This window comes from Panthera pardus, unplaced genomic scaffold (assembly GCF_024362965.1).
Source record: "Panthera pardus isolate Hobbes unplaced genomic scaffold, ASM2436296v1 HiC_scaffold_10, whole genome shotgun sequence".
In the NCBI taxonomy this organism is placed as follows: domain Eukaryota; kingdom Metazoa; phylum Chordata; class Mammalia; order Carnivora; family Felidae; genus Panthera; species Panthera pardus.
The window spans coordinates 19493421-19520516 of NW_026526655.1; the positions used below are offsets into that span (position 1 = coordinate 19493421).

The 27096-nt window shown below is 55.5% G+C and overlaps 1 protein-coding gene and 2 long non-coding RNA genes across 10 annotated transcripts in view; 1 reads left to right on the forward strand and 2 right to left on the reverse strand.

The window, feature by feature from the left end:
- Positions 1-1700: 1700 nt before the first annotated feature.
- TNS1 (tensin 1) overlaps positions 1701-27096 on the forward strand; it is a 194769-nt gene continuing 169373 nt past the window's right edge. For 6 of the 8 annotated variants that reach the window (XM_053904953.1, XM_053904952.1, XM_053904956.1 and 3 more), the window contains exons 1-2: positions 13886-14000; positions 25259-25296. Coding sequence is in view for 1 of the 8 variants with exons in the window: in XM_053904966.1 (XP_053760941.1) it covers positions 1779-1811; positions 13886-14000; positions 25259-25296 (186 nt within the window). In the remaining 7 variants the exon portion in view is untranslated. Of the gene's footprint in view, positions 1812-13885; positions 14001-22434; positions 22455-25258; positions 25297-27096 lie in introns of those variants that run through there. The other 2 variants (XM_053904966.1, XM_053904974.1) reach the window with 2 other exon arrangements.
- On the reverse strand, positions 4375-13993 carry LOC109265084 (uncharacterized). Its single transcript, XR_002079013.2, has 3 exons — positions 13916-13993; positions 6764-6927; positions 4375-6614 (listed from the first exon to the last, which is right to left on the reverse strand). It is a non-coding gene; the product is annotated as an uncharacterized LOC109265084 (long non-coding RNA).
- LOC109265083 (uncharacterized) lies at positions 18460-25502 on the reverse strand. The gene is made up of 2 exons (XR_002079012.2): positions 25218-25502; positions 18460-19937 (listed from the first exon to the last, which is right to left on the reverse strand). It is a non-coding gene; the product is annotated as an uncharacterized LOC109265083 (long non-coding RNA).

The following is a 27096-nucleotide window of genomic DNA, read 5'->3' on the forward strand; positions in this document are numbered from 1 at the left end:
TCAGACACCTTGCTTCAGTGTCCTCCCCTGACTTCTTAGAACACCAAACGATAAGAATGTCAGTCCTTGTGCAGTGCACAACCCGTGTTTCTGTGTGTGGCAGCCTTTCCCCAGAGGAAATGTGAATGTTTCCCTCTCTTTTTGGAGTTTCTCAGGTAAATGTCTTGGCTGGACTGTGGGCTGGGAGTCAACATACCTGCTGGGCAGGTCCGGCTGAGGGGAGAGGCCGGTTGTAGAGACTGACCCCTGGGGATGCACTGTGTGTGTGGTGCTGACAGAGAGTGGCAAGGGCATGCTCTTGGGTGACGGGGGTGGGGGGAGCGAGGCTGGGAATTTGTAACCCTTTGTACATGTGGCCGGGGGCGTATACAGCACACTCGTGCATGTGCGTAGGAGCTCAAGCGAGAGGACTTTTTTGCCAGGTTACTCAATCCAGGAAAATGGTCTCAGAGTGCTCTGGGTGGGGCCCTGTGCTCGGCATTTTGAGTGTTTATGTGAGTTGGACTCTGTGTCCTGATGTGTGTGTCTTCAGAAGGGGGTGGGGCTGAGCCCTCTTTCCCTCCCCTGAAAGGCTCCAAAAAGCAGAATGGGTGATTCACCAGCCCCACCCACTCTCACTTGGTCCAGCCTCGGCCAGAGCTCAAAGAGGAAAGTCTTTGGGGGAAAGGTGGGGGGTGGGGGGGGGGTGGATCCAGACAATGAGAGCCTGAGCAGATTTTGCTGGATTCGCCTGCAGTGCTCCCTGGGAATACACTTAGATTCTGTACCCTACTTTTTACCCCTCTCTGGACCCCAAACTATTGCCCCGAGCTAAGGTGGGGGGAGGGGAGGGCTGGCCAGGAAGGGGGACACTGTGGGGGAGAAGTAGGCGGGTGGAATGGTGGGAGGTGAAAACCGGGCCCAGGGAGGGGGAGCCAGGGAGGTGGAGGAGGAAGTGGGGAAATGCAAACCAAATGTTGGCCCAGGGTACAGTCAAGAAAAACAGACTCTTGCAGGAGCCTGGAGCGGGGCTCCCTTTAGGAAGGGCAGGAAGGGCTGGGACAGATGTTTGGAGAAAAGAAAGAAAGAAGGAAAAAAAAAGAAGTAGGAAAAAAATTGGAATGAAATCCACAGCCTGGAGGCAGGGCCATTCTCCCACAGTCTCTGGCCTGGTTTCTCTTGTGTTAAGGCCTGTGTTAAGGCTGAGTGTGTGCGAATAAATGTGCGTTCCCAGGGCGGGAGAACGTGCATCTGTACTCAGAGATGGGATGGGGCCAGGGAACCCCAGGATATACAGACTGTGTCTGTCTGTCTGTTCATCAGTGGTCTGGGGGTGGGGAGGGGGGCTCCGCAGTGAGGACAGCAGACTCCAGGCCACCGGCATCAGATCAGAAGGTGGAGGAAGTTTTGGTGGCTCACCAGGGTTGTATGTCTGGAGGTGTGTGTGTGGGGAGTGCAGGGTGGACGGTGATGGCTTGTGGGGGGGCTGTCTCCGGTAGCTGTCCCTTTGCCCCGTCTCCTTCACACCCCCTGCAAAGCAGGGCTTCTGACCCCCAACGCCACCAGCCACCAGCCACCAGCGGAGCCTGGAAGGAGGGAGGAGACTGGAGGCTGGGACAAGGGGGTGGAGTGGGGGGAGGAGGAGGAAGGGAGGGAGGGCGAGAGGCCCGACAGATGCTGGCTGGAGGAGCAGCGGCCTCATTCTCAGAGCTGCCTTCTGCCTGCTCCGCGAAGGCTGTGAGCTCAGGGGGGCCGTGTGCAGGCTCCGGGCTTGGCCCGAGCGACGGGACCCACCAAAGATGACGTGGATCTGTCTGTCCTGCATGCTCTGGGTAGGTCTGGCTGCTTTAGCTAGGAGGTTGTACCCCCACCCCCGGTCTTATCCTTAGGCTGAGAGCCAGTGGTGGTCGGGTCTTTGGGGGGGAATGGAGGTTGGTGGTGAAGGCGGAGGGCCTCTCTGCCTCTAACTGACAGAAGGACAGACTGACTTGGGCAGGCCCTCAACCGTAGTCCTTCCCCATCAACAGGGCCTAGGCCCTGGTTCTCGTGGTCGGCATATCCCCCCTCTCTACCTCTCTGGCCTCCACTTGAGTGCAGGGGCTGCAAGTAGAAGAAAGAACCAGAAGTTTGTTTCTTTTTGGGGCCTCTCCTGCCTGCCGCCCCCACCCCCTGCCATCTTGGGGAGGGGTGGGGGGGGGAATTCCTCCCCCCCTGGGTTGCTCAGCCCAAACTGGAGAAGGTGGCTGTGCTAGGGGCCCAGGGAACGGGAGACACTGACCTAGCAAATGTAACCTGGGAAAGCCTGGCTGCAAAGAATTCTGCTGGGATTCCATCACTTCTGTCCCTTCTCCACTCACTTTCAGCCTCTACCCACTGCCATCCCTTCCTCTCTAGGCCTCCCATCCTTACGGACACCCCTGCCGCCCCTCCCCTCCTGCCCAGGGGAGGAAACCCCTGCCTCGTCCTCCTCCTCGGTTGAGGAAGGTGTGGGTTGAGGTGAGGGTGCTGAGGTGTGGCCAGGCAGGGCTTGGTGGGGGGCACATGATGAGGTTAAAAGCCTCGTGGGAGAGATGGGGGCTGGGAGAGTCCCGGCTGTTGCAAGAGGGGTGAGGGCAGGGGCAGGAGACCCCTTCCCTAGAGGGGCTACTTGGCTGTCTGGGCTGGGCGAAGGCATGCACAGGGGTCAGGAGGGCGGGGAAGCCATCCCCGGCTGAGGTTCATGTCGTCTCAAAGAGAGTGATGACTGGTTTTGGGGGAGGGAGCTTTAGACCCGGATCCAGATGTGGCCTTTCCTGCCCCTTTCCCTGTTCTGGCCAGGCCCTAGGCAAGCTCAGTCTGAGGACAACCGTGGGACATCAGACTTGGGTAGCCAGGTGTACTTGGGACAGAGGGGGGAAGGGTGGGAGACGGGGCTGGGATGAGGGGCTTTGGGTGGAGTGTGGGGCTCTGGGGCAGGCGTGGGTCTGAATAGTAGACTGAGGGTGCCTGGAACATCCTGCACACGGGATGCATCAGTGGTTTGCCGGGCTGATGTTGACATCTGTAAAATGGGAGCTTTGACCAAGTTCATCTCTCTAAGGTCTTCCGGCTTCCCTCAGATGAGCTTACCATGCTGAGGACTGAGGTGGGCAGTGGGGGAGCCCTGCAGGGGGAACAGAGGGCAGTTAGACTTCCAGGGATGATAGGCTGCTGTGGATGGAGGAAGGGCCACCCCTGCTCAGAGGTCGTGGGGAAAGTCCTTCATCCTGACAAGCCTCAGTTTCCCCGTGGGTGAAATGAAGATGGTAAAGGGGCATTGCAGAGAGGTAGGCGTGTGTGCCCTATGGATCTTACTGTCCTTTCTAAGAGTTGGGAGAAGGTGCTGTTGACCAAAGGGAGGTACGGGCGCTGCGACTTTGGTGCCTCTAAGCCCCTCCCCTGCCCCCTCTCCTGGTGCCTTCCCAGCCCTGTCCCTCCTGGCCCTGTGGGACAGCCCAATGGGCACTCGTCTACGGGATGGGGAAGAGCTGAGGGAGTGGGCTGGGCAGAGGGGGTGGCCGTTGCCAGGGTGGGCTGCAGTCTGGGGAAGTGTGGACTGGACCGAGGGCCCCGTTCTGGCCGTGTCCAGGCTGTTGTCTCCCCCCTCCCCCACAGCTGCACGGGTAGTTGTACCGGCAAACTTCCTCTCTTCTGGGTGGGCCTTGGTGGGACTGGGGTGTGTGTTTGTGGCAGGGAATGGAGGGGTAGATGGCACCAGTTATGGAGATGGGGCACAGAAGCCCTGGAGACTTTGCCAGGGGGGCTGCTTCTGCCTCGAAAGGCACCTGGCGGTGGGAAATGCGTGGACTCTGATACTAGACAGGCCTCAGTTAAAATCTTAGTTCTATTACTTGCTAGATGGGCAGCCTTGGGTAAAACAGTCCCCTTTGTGAGTCTCAGTTTCCTGATCTGTAAAGTGGGAATAATAAAACACACCTTGTATAGCTGGGATGAGCACAGAGGTAATGTATGTCAAAAGATCAGGTACCCAGGCACACAGTAGGTGCTCAGTAGATGCTGGTCCTTCCCCCTCTCGGAAACCTTGGCTCGTGGGATCCCCTGTATCCCAGATCTCATGTGCGGGGAGGATCTACCTGGGATGGCTGTTGTGGGCCGGGACCCCACCTCTGAGGCTCCCGACTGCCCAGGGCCTGGGGCCAAGAACTAGCTGGGTCTGCAGTTATTCTGGAGCCAAGAACTAGCTGGGTCTGCAGCTTAGGAAGGTAAACTGAGGCATGGTCTGGAAGAGATGTCTTATGCCCTAGTGTGAGTGCATGATTGTCTATGTGTGCATATGTTCCCGGACAGGGATAGCTACAGATGTTTCATCCAAGAAGCAACGTATCTGCAGGGTATAGTTTTCACAAGCTCTAGGAATGAAACAAATATCACTTTATTAGCTGAGGGGTAGAGCTACATATTCTGCATGACTTGATTCTCTCATCAAATGCTCCCGTTTGTTTCTACATATCCGAGTATGGTTTATTTAGAGAATAATACATGCCCATTAATTGAGGCTTTTTGATGTTACGCCGATTGAGTTAGAGCCACTCTGTCCTCTGGAACTGGAAGGAACGCCTCAAGGGTGGTGGGGCTGAAAGAGACACAAGGCCGTGGCGGGGAGTGGCGAGGGCGCCCAGGCCCTGCCCTGAGTAAGCCACGTGGCCTCTGGCTGGCCACTCGACTTTTCTGGACCTCGCAGAAGTGTGGATAGTATTTTCTGAGGCCATTTCCAGCTGCAGACAACGAAGTGTTCTCTGTTCTGGAGTTCATGCTCTTCCCAGTGCTAAGCACATATTTTTTTCGGAAGGGTCCTCACGAGCCCTCAGGTTCTCAGCGTGCGGTTTCTGCCACATAGACCCCAGTCTGACCTCCTGGTCCTGAATTTGCTGTCTCTGGAGTTTTGTTTGCCCGTGAGGGCTGTGCCCACCCGGGGCCTCCTGATAAGCAGGGTTTGGGACCTAGGCTGGGCTGGATGAGACTGACCAGGGTCTGAAACAAACCCCTCCTTGGGCAAAGCTTTTCGGAATGACTTTTGAGGCACAAAGTCAGAGACAAGTACCTCACTGTCTTTCTGCAGTGTTCAAAGGAAGTGCTGTGTGCTCGCTGACAGTGCCGTGCCTGGCCTTGATCCCGGCCTCGCTACTTGCTGGCTGTGTGCCCTTAGACAAGTAGCTTTACATCTCTGTGCCTCAGTTTTCCCACCTACCTATAGGGTTGTTAGATTTCAAATGAGCTAATAGACCCACACATTTGGAACAGTGTCTCTCACACAGTCAGGGCTCAAGAAATGTCAGCTCTTATCGTATGATGGCATGTTTTCAAAGCCACCCAGCAAGCTAGACTCAGGACTAGAACCTGGGTCTCCTGGTCCCCCATCAAGGGCTTTCCACTCTGGGACTCCTTCAGGGTAGGGTGTGTGGAGTCGATGTGAATGGGGCCAGGAGAACGATGTGAAGGCAGAGAACAATCAAGGCCTTCCCCTGCAGACAGCACACACAATGCTCAGAACACGGCCTCTGGAGCCAGCCTGCCTGGGTCCAAATCCTGACTCTGCCACTGGATAGCTGTGGTGGTCAGACAAGTTATTTTGCCTCTCTCTGCCTTTCTTGTGTACAGTTCCTTGACTTAAACAATTTCGTTTGAACCTCAGTGTGATTCCGTAAGGCACGAAGGGCAGGGACAACAAGTACCAGTTTCCAGCCATGGCGAAGGGGACCCACAGAGGGTAGGTGGCTTGCCCAAGGCCACATGGCCGCTGGGTTCAGTGTTCCTGGACAGGGAAGGTGAGGGCCAGTGCGGGGTGAGGGGTGTTGGAGCTCTGGTTAAAGGGGGTTGGGGGCGAGCAGCGAGGGGTACGGGCTGGTGTTGGGGAAGTACCGTGTGTGATGGAGAAACCGTCCGGCCATTGGGCCATGTTGGCACCCGCCTGCCCACCCACTGCCTGTCCATCCATTTCATGGATGATGATGGGGTTCTACTTTCTTCAAGAAGCTTGCAGATCTTGGGCTGATGATTACAATAAGATGGGTGTTGCCAAGAGGGAAGCTGTGGGTGTAGGTTAGGGGGTACCAAACCTGGATTGGCAGAGGCAGAGGTGTTAGGAAAGGCCTCTTGGGAGGCCTTTAATGCAGAGGTGAAGCTGAGAGCTCGGAAGTCCAAGTACAGCAAACGAAGATCGTTGTGGATGGATAGGACAGGGTCAACTAGCCAGGATATGGCCTTTGGGTAGAGGGGCACTGACGATGTGACTGTCAGGGCTCCTAGAGATGGCCAGGACGGGCCACTTCCGGCATACTGTTACAGATGATGGCAGTGAGGTGGCTAGGGACTTGGGACCTTGCCTCAGTCAGACCTGGATTCGAATCTTTGTTCCATCCTGCCCTACCTGTGTGTCTGGAGTAAGCTCCTCACCTCATCGTCACTGTGAGGGGTCCGTGAGGGACTCCGTGGCAGCCTCTTGCCGTGGCACCAGCCCATGAATGTGGCTCAGACTATCCCGTCCCTGTGTCCTTCCACCCCGGGAAGGGTGGGCACAAAAAGGGACCTGGGACTTGTTGATCAGGAGCGTTGGGATGTGGTTTGTGAAGGAGCCGAGTGGCGCAGAGAGAGGCCAGCTGAGGGGAGAGATCATTCAGCTCAGGGGACCGAGTCAGGGGCTGAGTCCTGGGCTCCCACGCCTCTCATGCTCCTCTGTCACCTGGGAGGAACTCAGTCAGTGCCGCCCCCTGCCCTCCTCCTTCCGCAGAGATGCAGGGCTACTCACAGTCAGAGAGCTTTCTTCTGAGCTTGGATCGGTGGCTGGTAAGGGGGTGACCTGTGTCCTCTCCCCGAGGGCAGGTCAGTGGGGTACAATTACACGGGGAACTGAGGCCAGGCATCAACTCCATTCAATTCGCTCCTTCTTTAGGGATCACACTGTTCCAGCACCTGAGGAGCAGAAGTACCGGCAGACACGTGTACCTGGGGAGCTAGTCTAGCGTGCACGCGCACGTGCGCGCACACACACACACGCATACACACGCAGGAGTGACAGACATGGTGAAACGTAGCCCATACCTAGGGAGCTTTTACTATGTGCCAGGTGCTGTTCCCTTGGCTTTTGAGGCATTGTCTCACAAGCTATGGGTGGTTACTTTTATCAGCCCATTTAACTAAAGTGAGGCAGACAGGGGTTCAAACACTTGCCTGGGGCCACCCAGCTAACAAGGGAGGGGAGGGACAGTCACATTGCACAGAGTCCTATGATGCAGCCCCAGGAAAACACAACCAGGAGAGGAAGGGATACCTGGGTTGCGGGTGGGGGGCGGTGCTTAGCCTGAATTGAATCCTGAGGAACCTGAGGGACCTCCTGCCAAAGAGCCTAGAGTCTTCGAAACAGGGAAATCAAAAGGAGGAGTAATGGGTCCAGATGAAAGAAGATGAAAGAAACCTAGCAACGAAATGTAATACAGGCCTCTGCCTGAATCCTGAGTGCAAAAGAAAAACAAAACCAACGGCCCAGCTCTGAGGGATGTTAATGGGGCAAAAGGGGAAATGAGAATATGAATTCAATATTAGATAATAGTACCACATTGGTGTGGAACTTCCTGCGCGTGAGACTCAGTGGAGCTTGTGTAGGGGCAGAGACGGAGAGGGAGCGCGGACCCAAGTGGCACATCATTAACAAACGGTGAATCACGGCCACGGAACAAGCATGCTCGTCTTTTCCAGCGCTTTTACGCTTTTCAAAACACCAAAAGAAGGCAGCAGTGGAGAGACTGAATCTGAGCCGGTGGTGTGTGGGGGAGGGTATGGGGAAAATCTCCCTGAGGGGGTGAGGTTTGGATGAAGCCTTCCAGGATGAGGACAGAAGCCTAGAAGCTTGGCCAGCTGAGAAGGGAGGACGGGCATTTTGGGAGGAGGCAAGAGCAGAGCAGAGGCTCAGAGGTGGACGCAGGGCAGGGAGTCGGGGAGTGGGGTGTGGGGATTGAGATGGCGGGGTGGGCTGCTTACGGACCAAGGCTGCTTCCCCGGCTGGCTTGAGGGAGTCCGGGTTTCATCTTGGATTCATGGGTAGGCATGGAAGCATTCTGGGGGGAGTGGGGGCATCAGTGACCTCATAGAGCGGTGCTCCTTAGAGGCTGCATGGAGGCTATGTGGGGAGTAGGGGCCCGGTGTCAGGGGACCAGAAGGCTGTTGCGGTAGCCGTAGGTTGAAGTGACAAGGCCTTCAATAAGGCAACGGCCCTGGAATCAAAAAGTACAGGAGGGCTAAGAGTGTTCAGGAAGCAAAATTCAGAGTCTGGCAGCTGGTTGGATTGGAGGGTGGAGGGCCAGGAGTTGGGGGGTGACTCAGAGTTTTCCACCCTGGCGACCAAGAACACTGTCAGGCCATTAGCTGGCTAGCAGATTGCAGGTGGTGGTGGTGGGTAAGGAACTTTGGTGTGTATGTGACAGGAAGTGGGGTTGGGGGAAGTTTGCTCTTGAGGTGACCGGGGTCTCCCAGATGCTCCTTGGGGAGTCTGAGTCTCCTCCACAGAAATGACAGCTGATGCCAGCCTGGCAGCCTAGCACAAGACTGCCAGACGTGGACTGGTGGATGGCCAGCAAGCAGGGCAAGGCCTGCCCTAGGCCTGCTTTTTGGTGACTCTCTTCCCTGAGGCTCACTGGCCGCGTAGACTTCTGCCCTCTGGCCACATCCTCTAGGGCTCCTAGCCTCAGGGCATAGGGAACCTAGTGGGGATAGGGCTGGGGAAGTTTCTCTGGAGGGGGCAGGAACTCCTGAGCTGGAGGACCCCTAGGGCTGCCAATCCCCTTTCACTCCCCACCCCCACACCATCACACTCTGCCCCCACGGGGCAGGGAGGAACCAACAATCAGCCTTTCCCACCCCAGGGCCCAGGACTCCCGCCAAATCTGTCGCAGCCAGATGTGCCCCGCCCCTCTGGCTGGGATGTATCTGGCAGGCAGGCTTGGCTGAATGGAGGGTGGGAAAGAGAGGATCCCCCTGAGGCCCAGGAAAGCCCTCTGATGCTGGGTGGGCTTGTCACAGGGGCAGGGGACTCTGGGCTCGGAGGGTGGGGAAGTATGACTTCTGGGCTGGGACCCCTTCCCTTTTCGGGGCTCTGGCTCTTGAGGGAAGTGGGTGTTGGAGAGATCGGGGAGCTCCTGTTGTGTCTTCTGTGTCCCCCTAGTTTCCCCCAGGCCCTCCAGGAGCTAATCCAGCTAGGAAGGGTGGGGAGTGCTTTGTGAGGCTGTCTGCCACCTGTCAGGAAAAATGATGAGCACTGTCACAACAAGTGGTTACCCCTGCACAGAGATTTGCACTTCACGGGCTCGTTCACATCCTCTGCCCGTATCTGCAGAGTAACTCTGGGGGAAGGCAGTGAAGGTACCCGACCCCCATGTTTTTTCTTTGTCTGGATTTTAACATGTGGTCGTCGGGAAGTTCTCGTACCCCCTCGAGTCTAATCTTGTGTCCTTGTGACTTCTGCCTGCCCCCCACTGAGTTTTGTTTTGTTTTCAGTAACTTCATAGATCACGTCTGGTTCATTCTTACCGTGACACCTCCTTCAGATATTTGAAGACATAAGCTTCACCCACCCTAGACTTTCTCCTCCAGCAAACTGGGAAATCTTCATACCTCTGTGGGTGACCCTTTCAATGAAACTGCCAGATACCCATTGGATAGCCGGTGAGCCGATACTGTAAAGTGGAGGTCACAGCCTGGAACCACTTGCCTGGGGTTGGCCAAGCTGGCCTCCTCACTCCCACCTGGGTTCCCTAGACTCTCACAGAGGGGTGATATCTCATGAGACATCTCTCTGTGTCACCATGAGCATGTCCTGCCCTCCGTTCCTCCAATCCCTTCATCTCAAACGGGCCCATTGTTTCCCCTGCTCTGTCTATACTCAGAGGATCTTGTCCAAACCCGTCACTTCTGTCTGGGGACTGTGAGAACCAGAGAAGGTCACTGATGTTCTCAAGGTCACCAGCCTAGACAGCAGGTCTCTAGATTCCCATCCCAGCACTCCTTGAGCCAGAGAGCCAGAATGGGGTGGGGGTGAGGGGCAGGAGTGTGCTGGGCCGTCGCCCACAGGCTGCTTAGAGAGGCCGCGAGTGAGGCCCCGAGTGTATCTGAAACCCTGTTCCTGTTCTCCAAGCCTGTGTGGGGAGAGATTTTGTAAACTCACATTTATGAGTTTGGGCAGGCAGAGCAGGCAAGCCCAGGGCCCACGGGAGAAGTCTGGGCGGTTGCTTGTCAGTCTGGAAGGCTCCGCCTGCTCCCCATCTGTTCACTGGGCAGCCAGGACCCTCTTTTGGGAGATTCCACTGCTCCAAGTATACTTTGGGGAGAAGGTCTCTTTCTGCCGGCTTTGGGGGAAGGGCTGAATTTGGGGTATAGGTGGAGAAGTCTGGGGGATAAATCGGAATGGGGGGCCCTGCTTGACTCACTGGGGTGGGAGAGGCAGGTTTAGGGGGTGGCTAGAGTAGGCCTGAAAAGACTGGGCTTAAGGGCTTCCTGCCTGCCTCCCCAGACAGGCCTTAAATTGAACTCCGGGTCCCCTTCCTGCTCCTCCCCCCAGCCCAGGGGGTGCTGCTGCGTCTGACATTGGGCTGGGCCCCCTCCCTGGAATGTCTATGACAGAGATTGTCTGGAAGGCTGCCAGCCAGGGGCTCAGATGGGAAAACAGGGGGGGTGAGACCTCAGAATGGAGGGAGCTCACCTACCCTCCTTGCGGGCTGGGGGACAACTGAATGAGGTCCAGAGCAGGACAGTGCCCTGTCATGTCCTGCCCCCATCCTCAGAAGCTGGAAGCACAGCTCCTAGGACCCAGCACGCTGGAGTATCAGAACCCAGGCCCTGCTGCTGGGCTTAACCACTAGGGGGCACTGCTGGGCTTCTGGCACCACTCTGGCTCCATTGCCCCCTGCCCTTGCCACTTCTGCCCTGGGCTTTGTTTCTGATCCATCCTGCCTCCCTGCCATCTCTAGCTGCCTGTCTCTTTGAATTTTGAGACAGTCTCAAACTTGAGATAGTTGCAGATACAGTGCAAAGAACTTTTTTTCTTGAGCTATTTGAGAGTAAGTTGCTGACACAATGCCCTGCCACCCTTTAATGCTTTCCTGGTTTTCCTACAGGGACTTTCTCCTACCTAACCCAACACAGCCATCAACGTCCGGGACCTGACATCAATACATGACTACTGTGTCCTCCTCAGACCCCACCGAAGTGTGGCCAGTTGTCCCACTGACGTCCTTTATGGGCATGGGAAAAATCCAGTTCAGAATCAGCCACTGCTTTTGGCAATCATTATCTCTTTAGACTCCATCAGTCTGGAAATCTCCTCCATCTTCCCTTGACTTTTGTGACCTTGTCACTTTTGATGATTATAAGCCATTTAATTGGTAGACTGTGCCTCGATTTGCGTTGGCCTGATGTTTCTTCACGATTAGATTCAGCTTGTGTCTCTTCGGCAGGGAAGTGGCAGAAGTGGTGTTCTGTTCTCAGTGTGTGTCCGCCATGGTGCACGATTTCCAGTCTTCCCATTACTGGTGATGTTCGCTTTGATCATTTGATTAACGTGGAGTCTGCCGGGAAAAGTGACTTTTTTCCCTTTGTAATTTATAAAAGTGTGGTGTGGTGAGGTGCTTTGAGATTTGTAAGTATTCCGTTTCTCATCACACTGTGAATTTTTTTCACGTATTTTGCATATCAGCATGGGCTCATTTAGGCCACTGCTATCGTTCTGTATTGTGATGCTCAAGTCTTCCCAGAGTTAGCGTTTGGGGGCCCATTCAAGCTGGCTCCTGTGTCCCTTTGTCTGTCTGCCCCTTTGATTCTCTGGTTCCCTTTACAGTCTCTGTGTGTTTCTATCTAATTTCTCTTATTCTCCATGTGTGCTTGTTCATCTCTGCCTTTGTCTCTGCCTTATCTCTGTCTTCTTCCTCTCTGACTCTCTGTTGTCTTTCTCTGTCTTTCTCCGTTTCTCTGTCTTTATCTTTGTCTCTCGGTCTCTCCAACTCTGAGTTTCTGTCTCTGTCTCTCTCTTTCCCTCTCTGTCTCTCTGCCTCTTTGTCTCTCTGGCTTTCTGTGTCTCTCTCATTTTGTCTGTTTTTTTCTCTCTGCATCTCTCGCGGCTCAGACTCACTCTGCCCCCCAGGACTCACCACTGCAGTGTCTTCAGAGAGGAGTCCTGGACCTGCTAGCTTTCGGGATGCTCTGAACACACAAGTCGCCCCCTCCGGCCCCTGTGTCAGCGCTTGGAGGCTCTGGAGCAGGGCACAAGGAGGGGGACCTTGAAGAGAAGAACCCTCCCCTGGGACTTCAGGGTCTGCTATAGGTTGTGTCTCTGTGTGTGGCCATGTGTGTGCAGAGGGGTGTCAGGGAGCCCTGCGCAGGGTGAGGGAGCTGCCGATGTCTGTGTTCTGCCGGCCCCTGCTGCCAAAGCCGGGAAATGCATCAGGTTGGACACCAGGGTGAGGGGCCTTGGAGAGGCATGGCGCCCGTGGGCAGGGATGGCTTCCCGGGGCATCCACGGGAAGCTCCCTGAGCCTGGGCCTGGGCTGAGGGCTGCAGATGGGAGGAGGGGGTCCTAGGCAGTGTGGGTGCAGGGTTTTGTGGCTTAGAGTGTGTTCCCATATGTGGTTACAAAGGACAGACTGTCAGAGTTTGAGGGTGTGGTGCCCAACCTCATGCCATCCAGAGCAGGAAACCGAGGCCTGTGGCCGCGGCGGCTGGTGACTGGCTCAGGGCTCACGGCCAGTCGGACACAGAGAAGGCTGGACTGTCAGCCTGCCTCTCATCGCATGTGTGTGGTGCTGTCGTTTTAAAAAGGAGGTTTAAGAGGCGCCTGCCTGGGTGGCTCAGTTGGTTAAACATCCAACTCTTGATTTTAGCTCTGGTCTTGATCTCAGGGTTGTGAGTTAAAGCCCCGTGTTGGGCTCCGTGCTGGGTGTGGAACCTACTTAACAATAAATAAATAAATAAATAAATAAATAAGTAATAAATAAACAAATAGATAAATAAATAAAGGGGCACCTGGGTGGTTCACTCGGTTAAGTGTCTGACTTCGGCTCAGGTTATGATCTAGCCGTTCGTGAGTTTGAGCCCCGCGTTGGGCTCTGTGCTGACAGCTCAGAGCCTGGAGCCTGCTTCGGATTCTGGGTCTCCCTCTCCCTCTGCCCCTTCCCCACTCACACTCTGTCTCTCTCTCTCAAAAATAAATAAATGTGAAAAAAAATAAAAAAAATAAATAAAAAGGAGATTTAACATGCCAATATTTTCATAGTGCAAAGAACCAAAAATAAAGATGGAAGAAGCCCGGGCTGGGGCAGGAGGTGGTAGGGATGGGGGTGAGAGAGAATGGAGGGACGTGTCACATTGGCGACATGGGGACACGGACAGGGAAAGGAATTAGCTGTGTTCACACACGGTGATGAAAACGAGGTGCTGCTGCTCCGTGCGACTGTGTGGATAAACCCCACGGATTAATCCTGAGTGACAGAAACCTCACAGTGAAGCTTAGAGCTCCGGCAAAATGCATCTTTGGTGAAAGGAGTCGCCACAGTACTTACCTTAGGGGGCTATTGACCGGGTCGGCCATGAGACAGCCTCCCGGGGTGTGGTTGTGCGGTGTGCGCGTGTAAAACCGTATTGAGCAATCCATTTAAAATCAGTGTCCCGGTAGGCTGACCCAGCTAATTGTGGGAGTCTGGGTCACACTCAGCTTTCTCTCTCCTGGGGCACCTCCTCCCAGAAATGGGCCCAGGCCTGTCACCCCTGACGGGGCTCTCACTTCTCCTTTTCCCCAGTCCTTGCCCACTTGTCCCCTAGTCCCCTCCGCCTCCTTCCCCGGCCTTCTGCCCAGGCCTGATCACTGTGCCTCTCCCCCCACCCCCCACAGCCGGAGGATCTGGAGGCCCCCAAGACTCACCACTTCAAGGTGAAGACCTTCAAGAAGGTGAAGCCCTGTGGTATCTGCCGACAGGCCATCACCCGGGAGGGTTGCACCTGCAAAGGTGAGCAGCTGGTCAGGCTCTGGCGGGGGGGGGGGGGGTGCGGGGAGAGCACTGTCATGGGAACGAGGTGGCCTGGGGCTGGGGCAGATGTCCTCGGGGTCCTAGCCTGGTGCCTGGTTCTCCTGTGGGGAGAGGTGCTACGCACACCAGATGGCAAGCTTGTGGGTGTGTGTGGATGGTACCTGGCAGGTGTGGGTGGCACGGGCATGACCTGTGGCTTGTGAGCGAATGGCCGGGATGCGTGTGGATGATATGAAGAAGGCAAGCGGAAGGGGTGTCGCATGTGGATGGCGTGTGGACGGTGCGGGGGAGGTGTGTGGATGTGTGCCTGGCACTGAAGAAGACGCCAAAGCTAGGGAGGAGTGCAAGAGGCTCTGAATCCGACTTGGGGGAGAGCCTGGCGGCTGCTGGGCTTTTTCAATCACTGTTCTCATGTGCTTCTGACACGGCCTGGGATTTGGCTGTGACTGTTGCCAGAGAGGTCAGTGTCTTGCCCCAGATCACACAGTAAAATCAGCAGGGGGGCCCCGCGCACAGTCTCAGTGATGGTGACTGACACCCCCCGCCCAGCGGCCCTACCAGATGCCTCCTTCTCCTGCCGCCCCCCCCACCTCCCATCAATCGCCAGGGCCCCCAGTGTAGTTTGAATCACTGAGCCTCTCCAATTCAGGCTGGCAGCACCTGTCATCCGGAGGGCTGACTTCAGCTCTTGGCATCCTGGCCCGCCCTCTCCAATCTACCGTCCTCACCAGCTCCGAGAGGGACTCCACGTAGATCTGGTTATGTCAGCTCCCTGGGTAAAGGTTCGGGAGCCCCCACTACGCTCAAGACAAAGCACTGACTCCTTCCTGTGCCTCCAAGGCCCAGCAGGACCCACCCCGTGCCAGCTCTCTGACCCATCCGCCCTGTCCCCCAAGCCCATACTCACCCCGGCTGCACCTCGCTCAGATCTGGAATACGCCAAGTATATCAAACATGCCAGAGGGGCCGGGCTCCTTCTTGCCCGAGGGTCTTCACTCACGTGGCTCTACCCGGACTCTCCCCTCCCTCCCTGCCAGTCTCGGCGGGGCTGGGAAGCTGGGCATCAGAGCCTAGGGAGCAAGCACGAAAGCACTTAGTATGAAAGCACTCACATGGATCTCCTGCAGGGCTCGCAGCCTCCGGAAAGTGCTAGTGTCGCCCTCAGTTTACAGATGAGGAAACCAAGGCTCAGAGTAGTTAAGTCTCTTGCCAAGGCACACAGCTGGCTGGGTCCGAGTGGGGTTGTCGAGGGTGTGCTCTCTGGGGGAGGGAAGTCCTCCTAGACAAGGAGTTTCAGCAGTATGTTGGAGGGGGGAGTGGGTGGATGGGAATGTGTGAGTGTGTGTGAATGTGCACGTGGAGGCATTCTAGGCACGTCCTGCTATGCGCAAAGGGCAGAGGTTAATGGTCCTTGACTGAAGAGCTGGGACGCCCGGAAGGAATTTAGGAGGCACAGGGACTTTTGCAGTACCAAAGTAAGCCGCATGGTGTCACCCTCCTCCCAAGAGGTCCGGCTGGGACGGTGTCGGGTTAGGGTGGGAGCCGGGAGAGTCAGGAGGAGATTGCTGGGGGCGCCGTTTTCCATTTTGCTTGCGTCACCGCCCCCACCCGACCCGCTGAAGTTAGCCCCTGAGCCTCCATTCCCTCCACCTCCCACCAGTTCCTTCCTTCCTTCCCTGGTGTGCCTTCCCTTCACCCCAGACCGCCAGCACTCCTCTGATAGGAGGCAGAACAGGGGTGGGGTAGAAGGAAGTCTGGCACTCAATGTCTGACCTTGGCACATCTCTGGCTGCAAATTCTGTAATAGTCTGTAGTCCTAAGTTCCCCAGTTGACCTGGCTTGAAGGCCTGGGTTGAGGAGGGGATGTGAACCTGTGGGAAGGGAAGGCCGCCAAGGTGAGACCTGGGTTTTACCTGGTTCGGAGCCTGGCCCTGCCAGTGTGAACCAGAGTGGAGGGCAGGTGGCCAGTGAGCTGCCAGGCTGGTTTGGCAGCTCTGAATGAGTTATTGAGAAGTGGGAAGAAAGCCAGGACTGCAGCCCAGAGGCACCACCAGGTGTCAGGACTGGGCCATGGAAGGGCTGGGGCTGGGCCCAGCAAGGGAGGATTGAAGACTCCCAGCTCTACAGGAGACTACGATGTGCATTCTCAGCAGAGGGTTGGGGTCACCAGGCCTGGGGATGGTGTTGGAGCCACTGGGCTTGCTGGTGAGAGATACAGGAGTGGGCCAACTCTCTGTGTTTTGGAAGCAGAAGGTGGCACAAGATGGACAGACCCCCTTATCCACCCACCCACCCATCCATCCACGGCCACCAGCTATGGTTGTACAGGTTGTTCCCCGGCTAAGGGGGTGATTGTGGACTAAAACCCAGGTCATGTTTTGTTCACCAAGCCCAAACCGAAGGGTTTGTGGTGCTCTCTGGTTCCTTTTTTGGTCTTCGAGTCTGGGGTCACAACATGGTCATTCTCTGGATTAGTGGCTGAGGGTGATGAATGTGGAGGGGTGCATGGAACATCAAGGCTCTGAATTCAGTCTCCTTGCAGTGCTGAGGGCACTCCAAGTGCAGGCATGGAAAGTGAGGGCACTTTCCTAGATCTAGAGAAATGGGGGCGTTTGTCCTGTCTCCCTCTGGCTGACCTGCTCTATAGCTTGGACCAGTCTTCTGCTCCCTGCCTTCCGCATTTCACTGTTTAATGTACTATGGCTGAAGGGGTTGGGGTTGATGATGGGGATGGGGAAAGGAGTCAGGGAACCTAGGGTCTAGTTCTGGACGGGGAGACTCAAAGATGGACAATGCAGGCAAAGAACGAAGGTGGCAGGACATTTGGGCATAAGTATGACTGATACACGCAGAGAGGTCACTGTGAGACTGTCACCAGTCTTTTCCTTCCCTGAGCCTGTTTCCTCCTGTGTACCATGGGATTAGTAATAAACCCTGTCCTGCGTCTCTGGGGGGGGTGGTTACTGCGAGGAACACTGAGGTTCTGTGTGTGGCTGTAAAATGAATACCAGTGTTCTGGACTAAGGCTCCCTGTGAGGGAGACAGATGGATGAGACAATGGGAGGAGAAGAGGCCCAGGCCTTTGTTAGCGGTCCAGGCACTCTGTCTGGCCCTGCCACTCACAGGCTGTATGACCTCAGATAGATCACGTCACCACTCAGGACTCAGTTTCCTCAACTGTAGAGAAGGGGCTGGACCAAGAATGTTCCCTGAGCCCCGGCCAGTGGGAGGGCCTGGAAAACTCCTCTGTTGGAGTCTGTAAAGGCTAGATAAGTCTCCCAGTGTAGGTTGCCACCTCACCTCCTGCACACACAAGGACATCCACCTGGCAGTCGTGAACTAAGGGCCCTCTGGGCTGGACTCTGTACCAGGTACTGGTGCCGAAACCCAGCCCCTGACCTGGGAAGACAGACATGCCATGAGACAATCACAGAACATGTGGCCAAGCTGACACAGAGGTGTATGAGAAAGGTTGTCTCTGACTTAGCAGAGATTTTCCTGTTAGGCTTCATCAGGGAAGGCAGAAGGAGGCTGGGTCTGGAGGGATGTTTATGAGTTCCTCAGGTCAAATGGTGGGTTTCCCCCAGGTCCTTGGGGGCAGTGCTTTAGGGAGTCTAGGGCCTTGCTAAAGGACTCTAGCCTTCTGCTAGGCTGAAAGCTGAGAGGAGAGACCAAAATGCCGGCTCCAGAGCCCAAGGATTGCCATCTGGGCCTCGGTGTGGGCCTAGTTTTAGACTACCTCCTTTCTCAATGCCACTGACCAGCCTGGAAGGCAGGGGAGGTGCCTGCTGCCTCCCCAGAGTGGGATGTACCCAGGGAAGACAATTCACCTCTCAGTGGGACAGGCCTACTCAGAAGCCCTTACTGGTTGGATTTGGGGAAAACTTGTTTCAGGGAGCTTGTTCTCCTCTGTTATTTCACTGACAATGACAGCTTTCACCCTGTTTCTGAGGACCTCTTTGGAATCATTGGAGGCAGCCTGGTAGGGTGGAAAGACCCCAGGTTCTTGTCGTGGCTTGCTATGCTCTGGCTGTGTGAGCTTGGGTGAGACACTTAACCTCTCTGGGCCTGACTTTCCCCTTTCTCTAAAAGAGGGATTGGACTGGATTAGAGGTTCTAAACTGTTCTCCAAAGGAACTGGATTTTTTTTTTTTTTGAGATAATTTAGGGGCCTGAGAAGGTAGGAAAAAGGAGAAATCCAAGGGAAGGCTTGAGGGGCTGAGACTCTGGAGCCCCTGCCCATTTGAATCAGAAAAGCTCTGGTTGTGGGAGTTAAATATATCAGGAGGCAGAATGGATGGTGGTTTTGTACTTAGCCCAGGCATCCTGAATTCATATCCCAGCTCTGCCACTTACGAGTGAGAACTTAGGCAGGTCGCATAACCCCTCTGAGCCTCAGTTACCTCTCCTTTCAAATGACACACATCACACACCTCTCTCCTTGACTTACTTTGGGGATGAAATGAGATAATATGTACACATAAAGGGCTCAGAACAGAGCCTGGTACAGAATGAGCATTCCTGAATGGTAACCAATATCAAAGGAGTCCATGCGCATGATGGTAGCCAATATCATAGGAGTCCATGTGCATGAAAGTTTCAAAAGCACTGGACGGGATGATCTAGAAGTTTCTTCTCGCTCAACTTCAAAGTCTCATGGCGCCCGTACCTCTGACCATCCCTTGCATTAGTTGGGGTTCTCCAGAGAAACAGAACCAACAGGATGTGTGTATAGATGGATGGATGGGTAGGTAGGTAGTTGATGGATGGATAGAGATAGGTAGGTAATTTGTTTTAAGAAATTGGCTCATGCAGTTACAGAGACTTGGCAAGTCCAAAATCTGCAGAGTAGGTCATCAGGCTGGAGACCCAGGGAATTGCAGTTCAAGTTCTAAACTAGTCTGTTGGCAGAATTTCTTCCTGCTTGGGGAGGTCTTTGTTTTATTCAGGCCTTCAACTGATTGGATGAGGCCCACCCACATTATGGAAGTTAATGTGCTTTACTCAAAGTCTCCTGATTTAAATGTTACTCTTATCCATAAAAAAACCCCTTCATAGAAACAACTAGAATAATGTTGAACAACTGTTTGAGTACCATGGCCTGCCCAAGGCCATGGAGATCAGCAGAGCAGGGAAGGGCTGTTAGGCTGGGTGGGCAGGTGGGTGGCTGGGCTAGTCACTCTGTCAGCTGGGGAAGAAGCTGAGGCCCACTGGGGGTGTGGGCGGTTATTGCTGGGGTCAGGTGCACACTGAGGCTATGTGCTCATTTTCCAAGCCGAGGCCAGGAGGAAAAGGCCATTTAGATCCCAACAATGTTGGCTTCCTGTGTTCCTGAGAGGCAGGAAGCCACCTCAGGACAGAGTCCTGGCAGCCCAGTGAGCCAGTGAGGCGGGAGCTGGCTGAGGGCTGGGGTTGGGGGTGCATTTTTCCACCCCAGAAGGTAACCTATGGACCCCTCTACACTATGGGGCTCTCAGCTCCCTCTTAGGCCACCAGCTGGTGTATCAGGAGCCTGGAAGGCAGGGGAGGTGCCCTGCTGTGTGGGGGTCACTGTTGACACCCATGGGCAGAGATGGGACTCTCGGGGCTGCACGGAGCTTTGGTTTGATGGGATCACTCCCCAGGGGGCTTCATCTTGCAGAGTCACTGGCTTCAGAGGCCACTGTCTTCTGTGGGAGCTGGGGAGGGCCACGGTTCGCTCAGGTGGGGTTGATCCTGAGATGTGCATCTGGGAAGGACTCAAGCGTAGAGGACATCAGGCCGGGAAGGGTGGCGTATTCCTGCCCTTGACCCTCAGTGAGGTGTGGTACAGTGTGGAGTGGGCATCCATGTCAATCACAGGCTGGGTGTTTCCTCCAGTGTGTGGGATGTGCGCAGGGTTGGAACCTGGGCTTCCCCCGCTTTCTTCGATGTTCGCTGGAGGGAGGAAGAGACAGGTGGTGACTGGTGGGGAGACCGGTGGGTAACCCAGACTGTCACAGCTGGAAGAGGGCTTGAGGACCATCTGTTCCAGGGCTCAGTGACGTAGGGAACTTCAGGGGTAATGTAGGCAAATGAGTGTGAGTCAGCAGGGCGTGGTGGGGACCAGAGAGTGGGAATGACTTACTTGCCTCACGTCACACAACTATATGATGGCAGTTGGGACCGGAAGCCGGGCCTCCTGACTAGGAGTTGGGGGCTCTCCAGTATAATAACAGCAGGGATGAAAAGCTGCTATGCTGTGGGTCGCCCACATATAGGGAGTCAGTTAATTCCCATAACAACCCTGTAAAGTAGATACGGTTATTGCCCCCATTTTATAGATGAGGAAATTAAGGCTCAGAGTGGTTAAGTAACTTGTCCCAGGTCACAGAGCATGACCTACATCTGAGCTGAGAGCCAGTCTACACGCAGCCAGGTAGGTAAGTGGGTAGATGGAGAGCTGGACCAGGTTGGATCGTAGGTAGTATTTGTACTGACACACCCGGAAAGCACTGACCACGGTCCCTATTTGCCCTTTCCCAGCAGGAGCTGAGCTGAAAAGTAGGGCTCACCTACCCTCTCTTGTGTCTGTTTCATTGCCCCGGAACATCAGCCCCAGTCCCAGTGGTTTGGGCTGGGGAGAATTTTTCCAGTTTTAAGTGTACTCCACGTGTGTTGAGCCCCATCTGTATGTCAGACCCTGTGCTAGGAGAAGGGGCAGGATACCAAGCTGCCAAGTTGAACAGGACCTGCCTGGGAGCACAGAGGAGGAGGCTTTGAGTGCCTGATCATCTAGGGAGGGGCGTTTTGAACTGGGCCTCAGAGGATGTATATGAGTTCACCATTTCAGGCCTACTAGCCTCAATGTCCTTTGGGGGAGTTCACTGTGGCAGCAACAGATCTCTTTTGGGGCAGTGGCTGGAGGCCAAGACAAGACCTGCCTGTGCGGGGCCTTATAAGCGTGCTGAGGTGCTGGACCAGGTGTTTCTAAGAAGGAGTATAAATGCGATTGGTTTGCACTTGAGAATGGCCTGTGGTTCTGTGGATTGAAGGGGGACAAGGCTGGAGGGGAGACGGGGCCCAGGGAAGGATAATTGGCCCGAACTGGTGCAGTGGTGGGGGGCTGGCAGGAAAAGGGTGACCCAACTGCCTCTTTGGAGTTACTTTCTGGGACAGGATGACTAATCGTATTGTAGGGTAAGGAGAGGGGAGAAGGGGTTACGGGGAGGAGCATGCTGGTCCCAGGACGCAAGGCAGGACTGAGAAGATGGCCTCTGGCCTCAATTCCCAGCAACAGCCTTTAGCCTCTTGCTTTCTGAGGGATCCTGTGCCCTGGTTTCTGTGTTGTTTATCTGTAGCTACTTAACACATCATCCCCCGACTTAGCAATTTACAATAAATATGCAATTATTATGTCACAGAGTTTCTGAGGGTCAGGGGTTCCCGTGTGACTTAGCTGGGTGGTTTGGACCCTGGGTCCCTCATGAAGCTGCGGCCAGGGCGGTAGTCATCGGAGGGCCTGACAGACAGGGCCTGGAGGATCCACTTGCCAGGTGGCCCGGGCCTGTGCCTGACAAATGGGCGCAGGCCGGTGGCAGGGGGCCGCGGCCGTTCCTCGCGTGGCCCTGTCTATACCGCCTCGTGGCATCGGGACTCGCTTCTGCCCCAGCAAGTGATCCAAGAGACCAGGGCTGAAGCCACAGTGCCTTTGATGACTGAGCCCCAGAGGTCACACAGCAGCCTTTCGATGATATTCAGTTGGGTGTATAAAGCAGCCCTGTTCGTTGTGGGAGAGGGTTCCGGGAGGTGCCATTGATCTGGGAAGTGAGAAGCCAGCAGAATGTCATGCTCAAGTTTCAAATTACAGCAGAGGGGATGTGCAAGTCAGAGTAGGAAATACTGCCCCGGGTGTGTGGGGGGTTGCTGAGAAGGGGTGACAAATTTGTGAGTGCACAGTCCCTGGAGGGCACTCAGGGCAAGAGGGCCTCCTTGGGGAGTGGTGGGCAGGTGCTCCTAAGGTGTCAAAAGCTCTCAGCAGAGCTGCTTGGAACCTGCCACTTGAGTTGAGTTTGCCGAGCTTTTGTCTTCTGGGCTCTGGGGGGTTGGGGGAGGTCTTCCCTTGCTCCCCACTGTAGAGCTTTCAAGGGCAAGTTCTCTGCATTCCAGCACGCAGGGAGCCCTCAGAACACTGTACTGCAGTTGCCCGATGATTTCTCCATCTGCCCTCCATTCAAGGGCATTTGTGGAGTGTCTGCCCACTGTGTGATAGGCGGGGCTGCCCTGTATGGTCATGCAGGCTGTTCATTGCCAAGGGCGCCTACCCGAGGGAGCCCTGGAAGCAGCCACTCTTTGCTCTCCAAACCACACACTCAGGTACAGAGTGGGGTCTGCCTGGAGAGGGGGCACCTCCTTGCCATTTCCACAAAGATACTCTACTCAGCTGTGTGTCCAAGGGGTTGGTTTGCTCAGAGGGTAAGCCTTTTTCTAATTTGCACAAAGCTGCTGTTTGCTGTTGTGGGCTGGAGCAGATACCGTTCTAGCTACTGGGGATATGGTGCGAATGAGACAGGCATGCTCCTTGTCCTGGTGAGTCTAGTGTAGGGAGATGCACTATTCATAAATGAGCAGGAATTGCCCACGTTGACTTCAGACTGTGAACTGTATTAAGAAGGAAATTATCAGGGTACCACTGAGAAAGAATATTGGAAGTACCTAATGTAATTTGGGTGGTCAGAAAAGCCTCTTTGGGGAGATAGATGGCTTTCGGTGGATTCTAGAAGTAGGAGAAGGATTTGGCTTGGGGAACAATAGACGGCTGGGGTGAGGGAGAGTGTTCCAGGCAGCCAGAACAGCAAGTGCAAAGGTCCTGAGGCAGGCAAGAGTTTGGTGCATTCTGTGAACTGTCAGGTATGCAGTATGATACTGGAGGGAGATGGAATCCTGGCTGTTGGTATCTAGACTGGGATCAGGAGGCCCAGATTGGATACTTAGGGATCCATTTTAATGGATAGTTAACTGTTGGGGGCAGAGTATGGCTCAGGGAAAGGCTGAGAGTGGGGTGGGAATGATTAAATGGGGGTGTACATAGATTCCAGGGGAGATCTTCAGTCAGGTCCAACTCATCAATCATTTGTTAAACCTCTACTGTATACCAGGCACTGTGTAGTGTGTGTGTGTGTGTGTGTGTGTGTGTGTGTGTGTGTGAGAGAGAGAGAGAGAGAGAGAGAGAGAGAGAGAGGGAGGGAGAAAGAGAGAGAGAGAGAGAGAGAGAGAGAGATCCTTCCTTTGAAGGAGCCCACAGCTGTAGGAACCAAGGAGGTGATGGGAAACATGCTCTCTCTGGTGATACCTGCAAGGAGGTAGGGAACAGTGAGGGAGGCCTCCAGATGAGGGGCCCAGGACTTTTTCCTGAAGGCCTGGGATTTGATTAGCAGAGGAAGGGGAAAGCTCCTTCAGGCTGGAGGTAGTGGCCCAGTGGGGGGCCGGTCTGGCTGGAAAGGCCTTCAGAGCTCAGGCCACACTCAGCCTGAGGCTTTCTCAATTCCATATTCTGAGGCCAGAAAAGAAGGTGTGGAGGTGGGGCTGGGGAGTCTGAAGGGGAGTTGCCACGCTGGGGTAGTGAGAGTGGGGAGACAGAGAAGCAGAAAGGCTAGCAGATGGGCATGACTTGTTTTGGGTGGCCAGGGGTGGATACGTCTTGGTGTGGCCAGGGGCGGAGAAGTCCCTGAGCTGGGCTGGGTGGCTGGTGGGGTCAGGAAAGCCTTGTGCAGCAGCAGCTGAGTCACATGCCTGAGCTGGGGCCAGGACTAGGTTCTGGGAGAACAAGGTCCCAGGTGAGGAGGGCCAATAGCCAAGGTTGAATCCTAGGCTCCACCCATTGTGCCTCTGGACTTCCACTCCCACGGACCAATCAGAAGCCTTGGTATGGAGAGCCCCAGAGCCTCTTTTGGCAACTCTGGGCCTTCCTCTGTGCCTCAGTCTCCCCTTTTGCATTCTGCTGAGAATCAAGTTGGCTCAAAGACAGAAAAGGATTAGAGGAACTAATCCTTGGATCCTAGTGGATCCAAGAGGTCAGGGCAGTTGGCTGTGGCTACCAAGGATTTGGGGTTGCAGCAGCTCCCCTGCCTCCCCGACCCCTGTTCTCTAACCAGTGCTGCTAACCCACTGTCTCAGCAGGTCGTGGGTAGCAAATAAGGTCAAGTCCGTGTAGGAGCTCAGCTCAGGAGACCCCTCACTCCATCTGTGGGACTTGGTGGGAGGGGACCAGCAAATCCCAGGGTGAAGGGCCCTGTGGGTGGGGCAGGCAGGGCTGGGACATTCCAGACGGAGGGAACCCCAGAGGAAATTTGATTCCAGCTTCTGGTAGTGGGAGGGCAGAATTAAGTCCTGTGTGTGTGTGTGTGTGTGTGTGTGTGTGTGTGTGTGTGTGTGTGTGTGTGTGTGTATGTTTCAAATGATGGACAAGAAGTTTGTGAGCCTGTATGAGCATCTGTCCATATGTCTGTGTCTACACGTCCGTGTCAGGCTGTGTGTTGGTGTCCCTGAGTCAGAGGTTTCCCTTGGGCATGAGTGTGAGTGTGTGTGAGGCTATATGTGTACATATGGTTATGTTTGCAAGTCTGGCTGAGTGTACGGGTATAAGTGGTTATGGGTGAGTCTGTGTGTGTATGGGTGTAAATGCGAATGTATGTGTGCACCGGTCTTCTCCTGGACTGTAAATCGGGTCCGTGTGTCCCTCTCTGGGGGAGAGTGAGTGCTATTGTGGTTCCTGGGGTGCCGACTGCCTTCCTGGAGCGCGCGCGCGCACGTGTGTGTGTGTGTGTGTGTGTGTGTGTGTGTGTGTGTGTGTAAGGGGAGAAGGCCCCCGTTATTCCTTGGCGCGGCTGGCATGGGGCCTGGGTCCGGGCCACCTCTGCCCCTGGCAGGGATCCAGCGGGGGAGTCTGTCCCCCCCTCCCCTCCTCCTGTTCCTCCCACCTTCGCAGGCCTGCCCCAGGGGCTCTGGTGATGGGGGCTCGGTGCCTCCCGGCCGGAGGGTCCGCAGTCCCCGGCGTTCCCACCCCGCGGGCCCCGGGGAGCTGCGGCAGCGGCCCCCCTCCGCCGCCTCCTCCCTGCGTCCCTCCTTCCCTCCTTCCCTCCGTCCCTCCTTCCCTCCTTCCCTCCTTCCCTCCTTCCCTCCCAAGCGCGGAGTGCGGGCGGGGGTGGGAGGAGATTCGCCGGAGTTTCCATTTCATACCTCGCGGCTAAACTTTCTTTCTGTGTCTCGCCCTCTCACAGTCTGCAGCTTCTCCTGTCATCGGAAATGCCAGGCCAAGGTAAGGGGCCGCGGGCCGCCTGGATCTGCGGGGGGCTCGGGGACGGGACTGGTTCGGGTTCTGGGACGGGAGCGGGGGCACGGGGGGCGCCCGGGGCGCCGGCGGGCCGGGGGCGGTGCGCGGGTCGTCCCCTGCCCTGCTCTTTGTTTATGCTAAGCTTTGGGGCCGGGAGCGGCCCGGGTCAAGGTGAAGGCGAGGGCCGGGACTGGCGGGAGGGGGGCGGGGGAGGGGGAGGGGGCTCTGGATGGGGGCCGCGCGCGGGGTCTCCGCAGCTCCTGAACGTGGCTGGCGGGGACCAAGCTCCGAGGGAGGGGCTTCTGAAGGCATTTCCCTTGGTTGGGGGGGGGGTGTGCTTGTGGGAGTGGAGGGGGAGGAGGAGGACGACGCGTTTCAGTTATCCCATGGGCCGCGCAGAGCCCTGGTTGGCCTAATTGGGGCAATCTGGAAAAACTCGGGATGGGGGCCACAGTCAAAAGAGCCCGAGGGCGGGAAAACGGGGTAGGTAGAAGTGGGGATGAGGTTGGAGGTCAGGGTTTCCCTGGGCCTGGAATCTCCTGCGAGACTATCCCACTCTCTTTATTGGCCAGGTGGCACTTTGGCCCTCAGTTTCCCCATCAGTGTTTCAGGGCTGGTCTTGGTGGGAGAGGAAAACTGAGGCAAGAAGGTCAGAGGGACTGCTGGGTCCTGGTTGGCCAGGTTGGCTGGAGCCCTGCTGCATCCTCTCGGGCCTGGACCGAGGAGTGATGGATCACGAGTTGGCTTCTTGGAGTAATGGATTATGATGGAATACTTGGGAGAGCAGCTGTTCTGTCAGATGGGCTCAGCTCTCTGGAGGTGGAAATGCCCTGCCTTACCCGTTACACAGCCCATCTCTGCATTGTCCTCCATCATTACTTACATCCTCCCTGCCCTCTCACCCCACCTTTGCCGTTCACACCTGATCTTTCAGGAAGGAGTTCCTTGAATGGAAGCAGGAGGGAGGATGTCTCAAAAAGAAGTACTGGGCAGTTGAGGCCCAGGATCCAGTACATCTCGTGCTCTGCTTCTTTATTTACTGAGTGACCTTGGGCAAGGCATCTAACCTCCCGGAGCCTCTGTTTTATTCTCAAGGGTATGGGGTAAGAAAAGGTTATTATGAGGATAAGATGGGATAATGCGTGTGAAGCGCGCAGTCCAGTGCCTGACATAAGGCAGGTGCTCAAGAGCAGAGTAATTGATTATTATCAGTTGGTAGCTCCAAGAGCCAACTGTTGTTTTGGGGAAGGGTGCCCCTGGAGCAGGCAGGTCTGCAAGGGAATCCACTTCTTCCGGAGTGACCTTGCTCAAGCAGGGTACATGGCCTTGCTGGGGGCATCTCCCCATCTGTGTGTGAACTCCGGGGGTGGGGGTGGGGGAGGGGGAGTGCCCTCGTAGCAGAGGTGCCAACGGCCCGGCTCGCAATGGGCACAGGTGGACGGTCCTGCCCCTCCAGGTGCCTTCTGCTTTTCTGACTCTCCCAGCCTTGCCTTCTTCAGGTGGGGGCAGTGGGTTTCTGCTCCTCCCTCCATCTCCCTCCTTGTTCTCTTCGTCCAGAGCAGAGCTTTTCCACCCTTAACTCCAGAACCTTTGTTTCCTCCCTCCTCCCTGTCTACTCCCTTTCTCTCCTGCTTTCTGCACCTGCTTCTCTTAATAACAATGGATGTTTGTACAGTGCTTCAGGCTTTAGAAAGCACTTCAGTGCATTGTCCGATTTTATTCTTTTAATTCCATCACCGCATAAAGCAGGCTGAAAGATCTCCTTGTTTTACACATAAGCAAACT